At 39.4% G+C, this 14,672-nt stretch overlaps 2 protein-coding genes across 3 annotated transcripts in view; one reads left to right on the top strand and one right to left on the bottom strand.

Annotated features, from left to right (window-relative positions):
- Window positions 1-14,672, top strand: part of XPOT (exportin for tRNA) — a 148,566-nt gene that overhangs the window by 79,005 nt on the left and 54,889 nt on the right. The gene's annotated exons all lie outside the window — the stretch shown is intronic.
- Window positions 1-14,672, bottom strand: part of C11H12orf56 (chromosome 11 C12orf56 homolog) — an 83,488-nt gene that overhangs the window by 49,605 nt on the left and 19,211 nt on the right. The window contains 2 exon segments of the mRNA XM_057557530.1: window positions 834-906; window positions 4,781-4,907. Coding sequence (XP_057413513.1) covers window positions 834-906; window positions 4,781-4,907 — 200 coding nt within the window.

Here is a 14,672-nt window from a genome sequence, read left to right as displayed (position 1 = left end):
GCATCTTGACTTCTCCCCACAACCGAATAAAACCTTTCCCCTCATTAAATCTCTTTGACAATTTGCTCAAACTCAATTATGACACTTAGCATGCATACTTTGCAGTATCTTTATTTATGTAAATGTCATATGTCCTGGTGAGAATCAGCCTCTCAAGGATAGGAACTATGCCTTACTCATCTTTGCATCTATTACAGGACCCAACATACCACTACACAGAACCAGAGTTCAATAAATGATTTGAATTTGATTTTAATCATTTATTTATATTGAGACATCTGTATATTCAATTGAAATGAGAAAAATTATAGTTTATAACTAACTGGATTTGAATTTAGAAGAAAATCTCACAAAATACCTTCTTCATTATTACGTACATGAGATAAACAGAACTCAGTTCAAAGACGTTAGTAGAGAAAAAGCATTTTAAAAAGCCAATTGAGGGCTTCCCTGGTGGCGCAGTGGTTAAGAATCCGCCTGCCAATGCAGGGGACATGAGTTCGAGCCCTGGTCCGGGAAGATCCCACATGGTGCGGAGTAACTAGGCCCACACGCCACAACTACTGAGCCTGCGTGCCACAACTACTGAAGCCCACATGCCTCGAGCCCGTGCTCCGCAACAAGAGAAGCCACTGCCATGAGAAGCCCGTGCACTGCAATGAAGAGTAGTCCCTGCTCGCCGCTACTAGAGAAAGCCACACACAGCAACAAAGAACCAAAGCAGCCAAAAATAAATAAATAAATAAATAAAATAAATTTTTTTTTAAAAAAACCAATTGAAACATAAAATAAGTTTTGGACAGCAAGTTAAAAACGTAAAACAACAATCTCACCTGAAAAGGGATTCATTCAAACTTTTAGGCTTTTTGCCTCTCCAAAAGGCAGGGCCATTATTCTCTTCTTTGACTTAAAAAAAAAAAGTTAGTTGGTCATTAATTACATGATTTGATTGAGTTTATGAAGAAGATAGAGTTACTGTACTGAATTGATGACTCTATAAATCCTCACAAAAACTTGCAAATTCAAAATTATAAACTGGGCAACATGATGGGCAAAAATAACTTTGGCTCTGATGTTAAAACATATGCTCAAATTCAGGATTTTCTTTTTTTTTTTTATAAATGTTTGACTTTATTTTGATTTTTTAAAAATAAATTTATTTATTATTTATGTTTGGCTGCGTTGGGTCTTCGTTGCTGTGCGCGGGCTTTCTCTAGTTGCAGCGAGCGGGGGCTACTCCTCATTGCGGTGCGCAGGCTTCTCAATGCAGTGGCTTCTCTTGTTGCAGAGCACGGGCTCTAGGTGCATGGGCTTCAGTAGTTGTGGCATGCGGGCTCAGTAGCTGTGGCTTGTGGGCTCTAGAGCGTAGGCTCAGTAGTTGTGGCGCACGGGCTTAGTTGCTCTGCGGCATGTGGGATCTTCCCAGACCGGGGATCAAACCCATGTCCCTTGCATTGGCAGGTGGATTCTTAACCACTGCGCCACCAGGGAAGTCCAGGACTTCTTTATTAAGAAGCTGATATTACCTGCGATCAGCCTGTACCTAGGTTTAAGTCATGTCTTAAACCTGATTTCATCCAGGTTCAACAATCAAACTTGAACTTTCTCTTTTTCTGTGTGAGGTCACTAAAATGTTGTGACAAAACAACTTTAGCATCAATGTCCCTGCCTCTCTTTATGTTAGCTTTAAATTTTAATTTGTAACAATGGGGTGGAGAAACTTAGGATCATCTGTTCTCCACTGAGAAATGAAGTATGGCTAGATTTCTGTTTCAGCACTTGGTGGGATGTCTGGTCTCCTGGATGCCAATGACCAGAACCTGGCAGGGCTATAATGGCAATAATCACGAGAGAGCCTGAATACAGATAATAGAGTGATCTGCCCCTGTGTTCTCATGTGCATGCAACAGTCTTCACTCCTCTTCAGTAGCTTAGATAGGAAGTCCTTCAGCCGTTCAGCACAATGTGTGTCTGATGGCATGCTCAGTGGTGCTGGTCAGCTAAGGAACACTTTTAGAAGCAACACTCCAAAAAGAATGCGCCTGCTATCTCAACTGTAGGAGGTCTGATTATGTTTGTCAAATCCTATTCCTGTGGGGAAGACCAAGCTTCGGTATTGATAAAAGTTATCCACTAAACCTGACTCATCAGTGCCTCGTTGTTTTAGTTTTACCCCACATCATTGGTTTCTGAAAATGTCTAGGTTTTAGGTTTAAAATAAAAATTATAGACATACACACACACATACATACACGTACACATATATAAAACTTTGATTCAGTTTATGTTTCATTAAATTATTATGTCTCATTCTGATTTGGGGATTAGTCTACTTCACTTTATGCCAGTGTTTCAAAATATGCCACTAAAGCCTTTAAGGTCTTTTCCATGATTCTAGAGCTGCAGTGATCAAGTTGGTAGCCATGAGCCACCTGTGGCTATTAACATTAAAAACTAAATTAAATTAAAATTCAGTTAGTAGCACTAGTCATCTCAAGTGCTCGGTGGCCACATGGCTACTGTTTAGACATAATTAGACTAGATATAGAACAATTCCATCAATGCAGAAAGTTCTATTGAATAGTCCTGTTCTAGAATGTACCTGAAACTAAGGGGCTAATAACCCAATTCATTCCAGAGCTTTTACTGCTGATACAGTTCACCACTGTCACTCTGCTCCCATCAACACTGTTTATTTAGAGTTTACTAACCATTCCCTTCATCTAAACATAAAAGGTACAATTCAAAGGACATATATCAAAGTGCTAACTGTGGCCCATATAAGTACGCATGTGTACTATAGAGAAAAGCCTCTTTTTCACTGTGTCTCCAGAAAAGTTGGGCCTAATTAGAAATCCTGCTTAAAAGTGTGGTGATTAAACTCAGTATTTTTATTATAAATGATTTGCAATTTTGAGATTCCTCTGTTAAGATGATCTAGTTGATTGGAGTGTGAGCACCTTTGCCATATGACATAAATATTCCCTAGGCTTTCACTCAAGAGGTTTGGAGTCGGTTCTAATAATTATCTTTATTTAAATACTCAGTAATTAACGTGAGCGGCTTCTCTAGGCATGACATCATCATTATTAACATGAAGGACTCTAGTAATGACTATTGTCAAATAGATGCTCAGACAGGTTTGAGCCTATCTCTTGCTTCAGAATTACATATTACAGAATGTCCAGGAGGTGAACCACTAGGATCCTATGCACAGAGCAATACCTAACCCAGGGAACAAGCAGCTTGGAGATGAACAGGAATCAGATCACATCACTGCTGACTTGCTGGAAAGGGGGAATGTGTTTCATCCTCTAATGTGTGCTGTGTATGACTCCTTGGGACAATGGTAGTTTCCTGTTTTCAAAAATACCTGCACCATTCGAGCCCTGGGCCGGGAAGATCCCACATGCCACAGAGCACTAAGCCCATGCACTACAACTACTGAGCCTGCACTCTAGAACCCTCCAGCCACAACTACTGAGGCCACGTGCTGCAACTACTGAAGCTCGCGCACCTAGAGCCCGTGCTCAGCAACAAGAGAAGCCACCGCAATGAGAAGCTCGCACACCGCCATGAAGAGTAGCCCCCACTTGCCTCAACTAGAGAAAGCCTGCGCACAGCAACAAAGACCCAACACAGCCAAAAATAAATTAATTTTTTTTAAAAAAAAGCGTAAGTTTAAGCATATACACTTTGCTTATTTTTATATTCTATAGAGAGGCTATATTTTTTGATTATGTTAATAAATGTGCTCATTTTACAAAGGTTCCATGCTTATGAGTGAGGTCCTTTACAAGCATGTTACTTTCTATATCTATTTTTAAGTGTTTTATTGTCACCTTGACTAAATAGGTAACCCATGATCCTCTTTTAATCAAGCTTCCAAATCTCCTCTAATAACCTCTTGATTTTTGCTTTCCCCAAATCAGATCCTAATTGTAAATAAACATATAAAACTTTCAGGTTATCTTTTCCATCTGAAGTATCTTTGAGATTTCCCAGCAGGCCCCTGAAAAAAAAATCACAAAGATTTGTTCTTTCACCTTATAAAAAGAGAAGAGCTTTAAATAATTAGGTTTATTTGATCTATTTACTACTTACTGTAAATTTTATGGGAAGAGTTGTCTAATCAGAAGAGATGCTTAGCCTTCCCTGGGTTAAATTTGTATCGGTAAAATATAAATATTTCAGAAATTCTGTGCTTTATGGGAAGTTGCTAGAGATTTGTTAATGCCCTTACTGTTTATGATAGGTTTGTATTTTTCACAGTCTTGGTGGTGCTTGGCCTGATCACAGTAGGCAATAGCAATATATGTGTCATCAGTCATAATTTCAGATATTATGCAAAATGTTGACTTAGCCACAGTCTTGCTTTTGATTTGAATTTACCACCTTTTAGACTGTAAATTTTTGTTGGGGAGTTATGTCAGTCTTACCTGTGCAGTTTGTAAAAAATACAGGTATCTCTTTACTTGCTATCCTTGGTTTAAAGTTAGCATATTCTTTATATTATATTATGTTAGTATAGTATCTCAGTATTATATGTTATATTCAAGACGTTATATAAAAACTATGTTCATTCATTTTTACAAATCAGATGTAACTTGTATCTGATGTCTTTGAAAACAGGCTTCATCACTATCCTTAGAGACATTTTGTCTATTTTTTTGGAATGGCTTTATTATCTTTGTTTTGCATGCCATAGGAATATCCAGATTTTCCTGTCAGTTGCCTCATCAGACCTTTCATATCTGAAAGGTCTCAGTGATAAACTAACCACAGCTTTTTAAGTCTCTGTCTTCTACAGATAGTTTCGTTTTACTGAGATACTTGCTTGAGGGTTCTACTATAAGCTGAAGATCAGAGTTTGTGTCTTCGACAAAGAAGGACAGTCTCAGAGTCTCCTGGAAAAAAGGATTGAACCAGGTTTTTCAAACTATTTTTTTAACATATTTTTTAATTGAGGTATAATTGACATATAATTTTTCAAAGTATTAACATTTCAAAGCCGAGCTGACATTACGTAGACAACTCTCAAGACCACACCAGTGGACCAAGTCAGGATTTCCAGGACTCTGTTACATCAAGAAGTAGATGGCTTCATGGGATTCCTAACCCACTATCTATCAGAATAAGAAATAACCTGTTTTTGTTGTTTTTTTTTTAAAATTTTTTTGATGTGGACCATTTTTTAAATCTTTACTGAATTTGTTACAGTACTGCTTCTGTTTTATGTTTCAGTTTTTTTGGCCCCGAGGCATGTGGGATCTTAGCTCCCCAACCAGGGATCAAACCCGCACCCCCTGCATTGGAAGGTGAAGTCTTAACCACTGGACTGCCAGGGAAGTCCCAGAATTAACCTTTTAGGACAAAATGAAACTGATGAGGGGAATTTTACATTTATTATTTGTTTGGAATATTATTAATGTTGTTTTAATGTTCTGTTTTTCTGGATATGAAAGGAAGCTCTTTTTCTTCTTAAATAATAATCAGTGGAGTTTATTAAATGAATTTATTTTATTTTATTTATTTAATAAACTCATAACAATTTAGTAGATTTCGCTTTTGGAAACTGAAAATATTTAAATATCAGATTTTCACTGATTCCCCCAGAATTCAGAAACTCTTACGAGATTCAATAAGGATCTGCCTTCCTTTTTACCAGGGTACAACCAGATGGACACATTGATTGTAAAACCAAGGCCTTATGTGAAGTGTAATATTTAGGAAGGATGCTCATTTAACCAGGTATGGCATGCCATTTTAAGGGCCAAAAGTTGGCTGTACTCAATGGAGCCAACGCTGACAAAGACTTCCTAGGAAAACTAGCCTGGTACCTAGCTTACAGGGTCCCAGCCTTACAGGTATTAGGAAGGTCACTCCCTGGCAGGCTAGAAAACTCAAGAAATTTTCTGGACCTCAGGAAGACCCTCCAGAAGAAATTTCAGGACCACAAAAATCACTCAAATTTTATAGGTACTACAGGAGAAACCTGGTAGAGTTTCTTAAGCTTGATTTCCTAACTTTGGGAAAGCAAATACAGGCTTTTAAAAGTCTAACCTGCATTCATTATGAAAACTTCCAGACAGAAGTTAAATTTACAGCAGCAATAGTTGTTCAGTACTCTGGATTTGCAAAGTATTTTTAAGGAGGCCTATCTGGTAAGTTAACACTCTTGTTACACCTATGTAAATAATCCAGCCAGCCTAAAGAATCTTATTTTGTGATTAAGAATAATCTTTTCTCGGGAATTCCCTGGCGGTCTAGTGGTTAGGACTCAGGCACTTTCACTGCAGGGGCGGGGTTCAATCCCTGGTCGGGGAACTAAGATCCTGCAAGCTGTGGGGCTTGGCCAAAAAAAAAACAAAAGAATAATCTTTTCTTTGAGATTATTATGATGGTGGGGGTGGGACAGACTGTCAGGAAAAAGTGTGAAAGACTTTGAAAGGTGGGTGGGGGGATGATTAGTAGGTGTTCTGATGGGTGTAGCCCACCCATCCAAGTTATCTATGCCTTTCATTGTCTCTGACATGTTTTACAATGCTGTAATTTGTAGAAAACTTTTTTGTGTGTTTTTTAAAAACATATAGAAACATAAAATTTCTAAGTGGTAAATCTATCAGCTTTTATCCTCATTTCTTCCCTTGATTTATGCTTAGAAATGCCTTCTGCACCCTAAAATCTGATAAATATTCACCTATAATTTATATTTCCTTTATGGTTTTCTCTTTTACAGTTAGCTCTCTAATCCTTCTGGAACCTTTAGAAGGAGTGTTCCTCAAGACATCGGTCTAACTATGATTCCAAGTGTATTTAATATTAATCTGATGAAAATTATGCTTTAAGTAGAGACTGAATGCAAATAAATATGTAAATATTTCTGAGTCAAGTTGCTTATTAGCAGTTTTGGGGAGAGACAAAGTATAATAATTTGAATAATAATTACCAGAAACACAGCACGCATTTTATATAATAACACTTGTAACATATCTATGAGATAGTCATTATTAACTCCATTTTGCAGCGAAAAAACTAAGGTTCAAAGAGTTAAGTTCACAAAACTAGTAGATAAATGGTGGAATTAGAATTACAAAACCAAGGTAGTCTGTCTCTAAAGCCAATTTTATAAAAACAGCTAAGGTTTAAGAGCACAGCCCTACAGGGCTTCCCTGGTGGCGCAGTGGTTAAGAATCTGCCCGCCAACGCAGGGGACACGGATCCCAGCCCTGGTCTGGGAAGATCCCACGTGCCGAAGAACAACTAAGCCCGTGTGCCACAACTACTGAGCCTGCGCTCTAGAGCCCATGAGCCACAACTACTGAGCCCACATGCCACAACTGCTGAAGCCTGCGCTCCTAGAGCCCGTGCTCTGCAACAAGAGAAGCCACCATAATGAGAAGCCTGCACACTGCAACAAAGAGTAGCCCCTGCTCATCGCAACTAGAGAAAGCCCGCACACAGCAACAAAGATCCAACACAGCCAAAAATAAATTAATTAAATAAATAAATTTATTTTTAAAAAAAAGAGAGCACAGCCCCACTAGTGGTCAGAGGTGGGGGTTTTGTCAAAGAAGAATTTCTTTTAAAAACAAGGCTGGCAACTAAGAGTTCATATGCCACAGCTAAGGAGCCCACGTGCCACAACTAAGGAGCCCACAAGCCGTAACTAATGAGCCCATGAGCCACAACTAAGGAGCCCGCAATTAAGGAGCTGGGCAGCCGCAACTAAGGAGCCTGCCTGCTGCAGCTAAGACCTGGCGTAACCAAATAAATAAATAAAAATAAATAAATTAATTGATTGATTAAAAAATAAAAACAAAGCTGGAATCCAAATAGTAATCCAGCAGCTAGATTCATTACTGTGTCAGAGTTTCAGTCAAGTTATGCTAATTCCTTCATTTGGAAGGAAGTAAGCCACGCCTCTTTTTTAGTTGCTGTAATCATCGAATTTGGTTAGCTCTGTCATTCTAGAACATAATATCTTGCTTAAATACACTAAGGTGGCATCTATACAAAGCAGTCATGTACATTTTTTCTGTATTCATTGGCCTGAGAAAATGTCCATGATATGCTGGAAACTAAAATTAACAAATTACAAAACAGTATGTGGAGTATGGTTCCATGTGTGTTAATTCATAGAACAGTTTGTAATGTTGTACACCAAATTTTCTTGGGTGTGTGGTTAACTGTGGTTATCTCTGAATGATGGAATTACATGTATATAATTTATTTTTATTTATTTTAATTGTAAGAATCATCTTGTTTGCTGATTTTTTAAAAAAATATTTCAACTGGTAGTCTGGCATCTCATAGTCATAAAACACAAATGTGTGCATTCTTCCCTAAAAATTTGTCACCAAAGAGCTAAGGGAGCAGGGGCAGTAAGGACAACATCTAATATGACTCATGAAGACAGTTTACAGCAACCTCACTTTTATTTATTTATTTTTATAAATTTATTTATTTATTTATAAATAAATAAATAAATAAATTATTGGGTCTTCGTTGCTGCACGCGGGCTTTCTCTAGTTGCAGCAAGCGGGGGCTACTCTTCGTTGCGGTGCGCAGGCCTCTCATTGCAGTGGCTTCTCTTGTTGCCGAGCATGGGCTCTAGGTGCACAGGCTTCAGTAGTTGTGGCACACGGGCTCAGTAGCTGTGGGTCACGGGCTTAGTTGCTCCGTGGCATGTGGGATCTTCCTGGACCAGGCTTGAACCCGTGTCCCCTGCATTGGCAGGTGGATTCTTAACCACTGTGCCACCAGGGAAGTCCCAACCTCACTTTTCAAAAGCCATTTTTATGCACATCATGAGGCCCCCATCATGAGAAGGGAGGTGGTAGATGATTACACTGATGACTGTCACACAACTAAGGGGATACATCTGTGTCTGAGAAAGGGGGGGATGATGACAGATGTGATAAATGGACAGTAGCTATGAAGAGTGGTAGTGCCAAAATGATCTGTCACCTTTCACCCCCCCCTTCTCTGTTATTGGTTCATGTAACAATCATAATCTCAGTTGCAAATCCCATGGCTACAAAACTATAGATAGAGCAAAACTCTGACATAAACAGTTAATTCACTTGGACTTGAATTACAAGGACAAAGTGTTAGAGAAAGGAAGGTGGTCTCTCTCTTTTTCTCTTTTGCTTTTAAAAATAAAAAAATTAATCAAAATCTTTTTGTAAAGACCCACAGCATGTTTGCGAAGCATGAGAGGACCACCCAGGAGCCAAGGAAGGCTAATTTACTCATCCATGGAGGGGCAGGGGGAAGAGTTTTCTGACTAGAAATCCTCTCCACTGGCAGCAGTGAACAGGGCAAGGACACTTACTTAGTCCAAAGAATATGCTGTCAGTGCCTGAAGGAGGAAAAGAAAGCTCTTAAAAGGGATATAGCTGAATTCAATCCCTTGTTAGCAATTTATTTTAGACTTGGTGTTATCTGAAAAAAAATGTTTTGCATTTACATAAGAACATCAGAGACATCTTTAGGAAATTCAAAAGCCAAGTCGTCTGTTTTAGCTCAAAGCAGAGAGAGAGAGAGACAGAAAAGAGAGAGGGAAAGAGAGAGAGGGAGGGAGGGAGGGGAAGGAGAAGAGGAAGGGGAAGGAGGAAGGAAGGAAGGAAGGAAAGGAAGGAAGGAAGGAAGGGAGGGAAGAAGGAAGGAAGGGAGGGAGGGAGGAAGGGAGGAAGGAAGGAAATGTAATGGTCCTATAGAACTACCTTTGTTTAAAATTTTCTAACTACGTCTTCAAATAAGCTTTAAATATTGTGACAAATTCTAGTTTGTAAACTAACCCTTAGCTTATTTAGGTTGGAAATAAGATTATCTATTGTTTCATATAGCATTGAATTTATATTTTTAGGGCCATTTTTCAAGGTTGAAAGATTTGCTTTTACCAGCTACCTTCTAGCACAGGTAATAATATCTGCAGAATATCTACATGAAAATAATTTTAGAACTCCAAATCAGGACATGACAGATTTTTTCCCTATGACTTGCTGACATAAAAGCTCTTATAAAATAATTAAATCATACTATTTATATATACTTGATAAATCACCCCGTTTAAATATAATTGTATTATTGACCCAGTGGTGGACTTATACTGCTCCACTAATATAAATGTTAACTTTAGCTGTCAGTCTTTTCTCACTAGAAACTGAGGTTGACAAGTTGGAGTTATTTGTAAATAGCCTCCTAAGTTCTCCCTCCCAGTCAATATTATTAAAATTCTAAGACAATTCATAAGTTGTAGTGCTTCCTGATATGTGACCTGACTTCCTTTGCCTCTGAAAAAGGTGCTGACTATACAACCCCCATCACTGCTAATTTGGAGCCAAGTGTTCCAACCATGTCCAATAGCACCAACTGCTATTCTCCCAGTAAAAGTTGGGTCTTGGGAAAACCTAAAAAAAAAAAAACCCATATTACTGATGCCAAAATCTCGGCCTCTGTGCACTGGTGCTGAATCAAATCTCGGAAACAGAGTTTTCGGTGAAGTAGAAAAGAATAGCTTTACTGCTTTGCCAGGCAAAGGGGGACACAGCAGGCTCATGCCCCTCAAAATCGGTGTGTCCCAACCCGGGAGGCTTTGGTGAGGAGTTTTATAGCAGTGGTTCAAGGGCGGGGTTGTTAATAAGCATCAGGGTGTGTGCAGGGCCTGCACTCCTTTCATGTGGCCTCATGTGGTCTCCTAATGAGCTTCTCTGGTTCTTTTAATCTGGCCTCAGTTAGTCTTCTCTGGAATGAAGAATGCTAACATCTTCCATTTGTTAGGGGTTTTAGTTCTGTAAAGAGCTCAAAGAAATTGTTACGTGTATCCCTTGAGGCGGAACCAGGACCCTGCCCCAAGGCTGCCATAATGTTTCTTGGCTGCTCCTTCCTTGTTTCTGCATCCCCTCCCTTCCCTGATTAGCAGCTGTTTGAAAGGCTTCTGTGCCCAGGAGCCCAACAGGGTCCTCTCAGTTTCACTACCTGTGTGAAGGGAAAGAAAGAAACCACGCTGGCTCACCAACCAGCTACACCTTCTCTCAACCTGTGAAGTTAAGAGTGGGTAGGTGTGCAGGAAAGGGTTAACTCAACAGGTCTGAGTTGCTCATACCTTGCATCTTGGAAGAAAGGCCTATCTTCAGGACTGGCCTGACCCTAGGAGTTAACCTCTGAGTCTTGGAATATTCTGCCTGCTAAGAGTGTTTGTATATGCCTGAGACCTTGAGTCATGATGTACCCGTTTGATTAGATAAATCTATTCTGACAACATAATTTATAGTAAACATAAGATTTTACCAGAGCTGAGAGTAAGGAGATAAAAGGGGTGGCTACAGTCTGAGTAGCTGAAGTCACTCATGCAGGTCCTGCACACCTACGTGACTGACCCGCATAAAAACTCTGGACACCAAGGCTCAGGTGAGCTTCCCTTGTTGGTAACACTTTACACGTGTTGTAACACAGTCAAACATATCCATGCCACTCCACTGCGAGAGGACACCTGGAAGCTTGCACCTGGTTTCTCCTAAATTTCATCCCACACACCTTTTCCCTTTGCTGAATTTAATCTGTATCCTTTCACTGTAATAAACCATTTCTGAATCTTGTGAGTCCTTCTATGAACCATCAAGCATGAGGGTGTCTCGAGGACCCCCTACACAGTTGGACAACCATACCCAAGCATAAGGCCATTGGCTGACAAAGTATAAAATATACATATACCAATAAACATACTGTGGGTCTAAAAATAAAATTGCTTCTATTATGAGAGTGCAATGTTATGATGAGGTAGATTTTTGTGTTTTTGTATTTTGTATTCTTATTGTGGGACAATGTTTAAGGAGAAAGACTGCTATACAAACATTACTACTATGATAACAAAAGTAACAGAAACCTCAAAAATTCCAAATTTCCTAATTACTGAATGGACCCATTTTGCTCAGGTGGCTCTCATTTCTTTTTTCTTTCAAATTGAAGTATAGTTGTTGTACAATATTATGTAAGTTTCAGGTGTACAACATAGTGATTCACAACTTTTAAAGGTTATACTCCATTTATAGTTATTTAAAAATACTGGCTATATTCCCCATGTTGTACAATGTATCCTTGTAGCTTATTTTATACCTAATAGTTTGTACCTCTTAATCCCCTACCCTTATATCGCGCCTCCCTCCTTCTCTCTGCTCACTGGTAACCACTAGTGAGGTAATGACACTAGTGGTGTCATTACCTCACAGGTGGTATGTATATATATGTGTATATATATATACATACATATATTACACATTCTTTATCCATTCATCAGTTGATGGACACTTACATTGCTTCCATATCTTGGCAATTGTAAATAATGCTGCTATGAACATTAGGGTGCATGTATCTTTTCAAATTAGTGTTTTTGTTTTGTTTTTTCAGATATATACCCAGGAGTGGAATTGCTGGGTCATATGGTAGTTTTATTTTTAGCTTTTTGAGACACCTCCATACAGTTTTCCACAGTGGCTGCACCAATTCACATTCCCACCAACAGTGTACAAAGGTCCCCTTTTCTCCACATCCTCACCAACATTTGTTATTTGTGGTCTTTTTAATGATGGTCATTCTGACAGGTGTGAGGTGATATCTCATTATGGTTTTGATTTGCATTTCTCTGTTGATTAGTGATGTTGAGCATCTTTTCATGTTCCTGTTGGCCACCTGCATGTCCTCTTTGGAAAAATGCGTATTCAGTTCTTCTGCCCATTTTTTAACCAGGTTGTTTGTTTGTTTGTTTGTTTGATGTTGAGTCGTATGAGCTGTTTACATATGTTGGATATTAATCCTTTATCAGTTATATCACTTGCGAATATTTTCTCCCATTCAGTAGGTTGTCTTCATTTTGTCGATGGTTTCCTTTGCTGTGCAAAAGCTTTTAAGTTGAATTATACCCCATTTGTTTATTTTTTGCTTTTATTTCCTTTACTTTAGGAGACAAATAGGTGGCTCTTGTTTCTTATGCATTTTCATGAATCGTCCACCTACAGAGTTCCTATCAAAGGCCTGACACCAAAGAGGGATTGGAACATGAAAGAGAACCTTAGACTAAGAAAGCCTAAAAAGTGAACTCAGGGCTTCCTTGGTGGCGCAGTAGTTAAGAATCCGCCTGCCAATGCAGGCGACGTGGGTTCGAGCCCTGGTCAGGGAAGATTCCCACATGCCGCAGAGCAACTAAGCCCGTGCGCCACAACTACTGAGCCTGTGCGCTAGAGCCTGCAAGCCACAACTACTAAGCCCACGTGCCACAATTACTGAAGCCTGTGCGCCTAGAGCCCATGCACCGCAAGGAAGAGCAGCCCCCGCTCGCCACAACTAGAGAAAGCCCACACACAGCAACGAAGACCCAATGCAGCCAAAAATAAAAAATAAATAAAAAATAAAAACTTTTAATAAAAAAAAGTGAACTCGGGGGCTTCCCTGGTGGCGCAGTGGTTGAGAATCTGCCTGCTAATGCGGGGGACACGGGTTCGAGCCCTGGTCTGGGAGGATCCCACATGCCACGGAGCAATTAGGCCCATGAGCCACAGCTACTGAGCCTGCGCGTCTGGAGCCTGTGCTCCGCAACAAGAGAGGCCGCGATAGTGAGAGGCCCACACACTGCGATGAAGAGCGGTCCCCGCACCGCGATGAAGAGTGGCCCCCGCTTGCCGCAGCTAGAGAAGCCCTCGCACGAACCGAAGACCCAACATAGCCAAAAATAAAATAATAAATAAATAAATAAAGTAGCTATAAAAAAAAAAAAAAGTGAACTCAATGCAAACTCATGTACAAAGATCAGGATTAAAATCACTTGGAAATCAGATTTCTAAGTGGAAGGTACTAAGGTGTCCTAAAGGAAAGCCATCAGGCAGGCAGCAATCTAATTAACTAATATGAATTATTCTAATTAAGTTCTTATGAACCAATTCATTGTTCTGTGCCCTAATAAGTACATCATGACCAAACTAGGTAATCAGTCAACACCTTGACAGAAATTTGGAATGTTGGGGAAACACTATGAACTAGCAGTAAAGAGATGTGATTTCTAATGTGGCCTCCACTATTAACTAGCAGTGTGGCTTTGGTCAAGTTACTTAATCTCTTTTGGCTGTGATTTCCTCAAGTGTAAAATGAGGAATGTGAAATTGATTTAAGGTCTCTCTCAGCTTGAATACATATATTATAATGACTATATTTCAGGAAATGTATTTACATGATCAGAAAGACCCACATGGGCTTCTTTGCAAAGATGCAGGCAAAGAGCATCTGCAGAGTCCTATTTTGTAGGAGGAGAGTATACATATATAAATATGTAATTTACCTAGGCATTTTATTAAGAATGTTCCTTTAAAGAATTCAGTATCTATATCCCAAAGAATCTATACCTTGTAAAAGGTACTGGTACTAGCAGAGCTACAAGAAATATTAAATGCAGTTCTTCATTCTAGTTTCTTTATGCTAGAATTTTTCCATATGAAAAAGTTAACACAAGAGAGAGATGACAACCAAATGCAATGTGTGATTCTTGATTGGATCCTAGTTTGAAGAAACTATCTGTAAAAGACAGCTGGAAACAGAAAAGCTATGTGGCCTTCACTAAAACAGGCTCTACTTGGGACTTGCCTGGTGGTACGGTAGATAAGACTCCACGCTCCCAATGC

The sequence above is a fragment of the Balaenoptera acutorostrata genome, chromosome 11, assembly GCF_949987535.1.
Source record: "Balaenoptera acutorostrata chromosome 11, mBalAcu1.1, whole genome shotgun sequence".
Taxonomy (NCBI): Eukaryota; Metazoa; Chordata; class Mammalia; order Artiodactyla; family Balaenopteridae; genus Balaenoptera; species Balaenoptera acutorostrata.
This window is presented reverse-complemented; position numbering and strand designations above follow the sequence as displayed.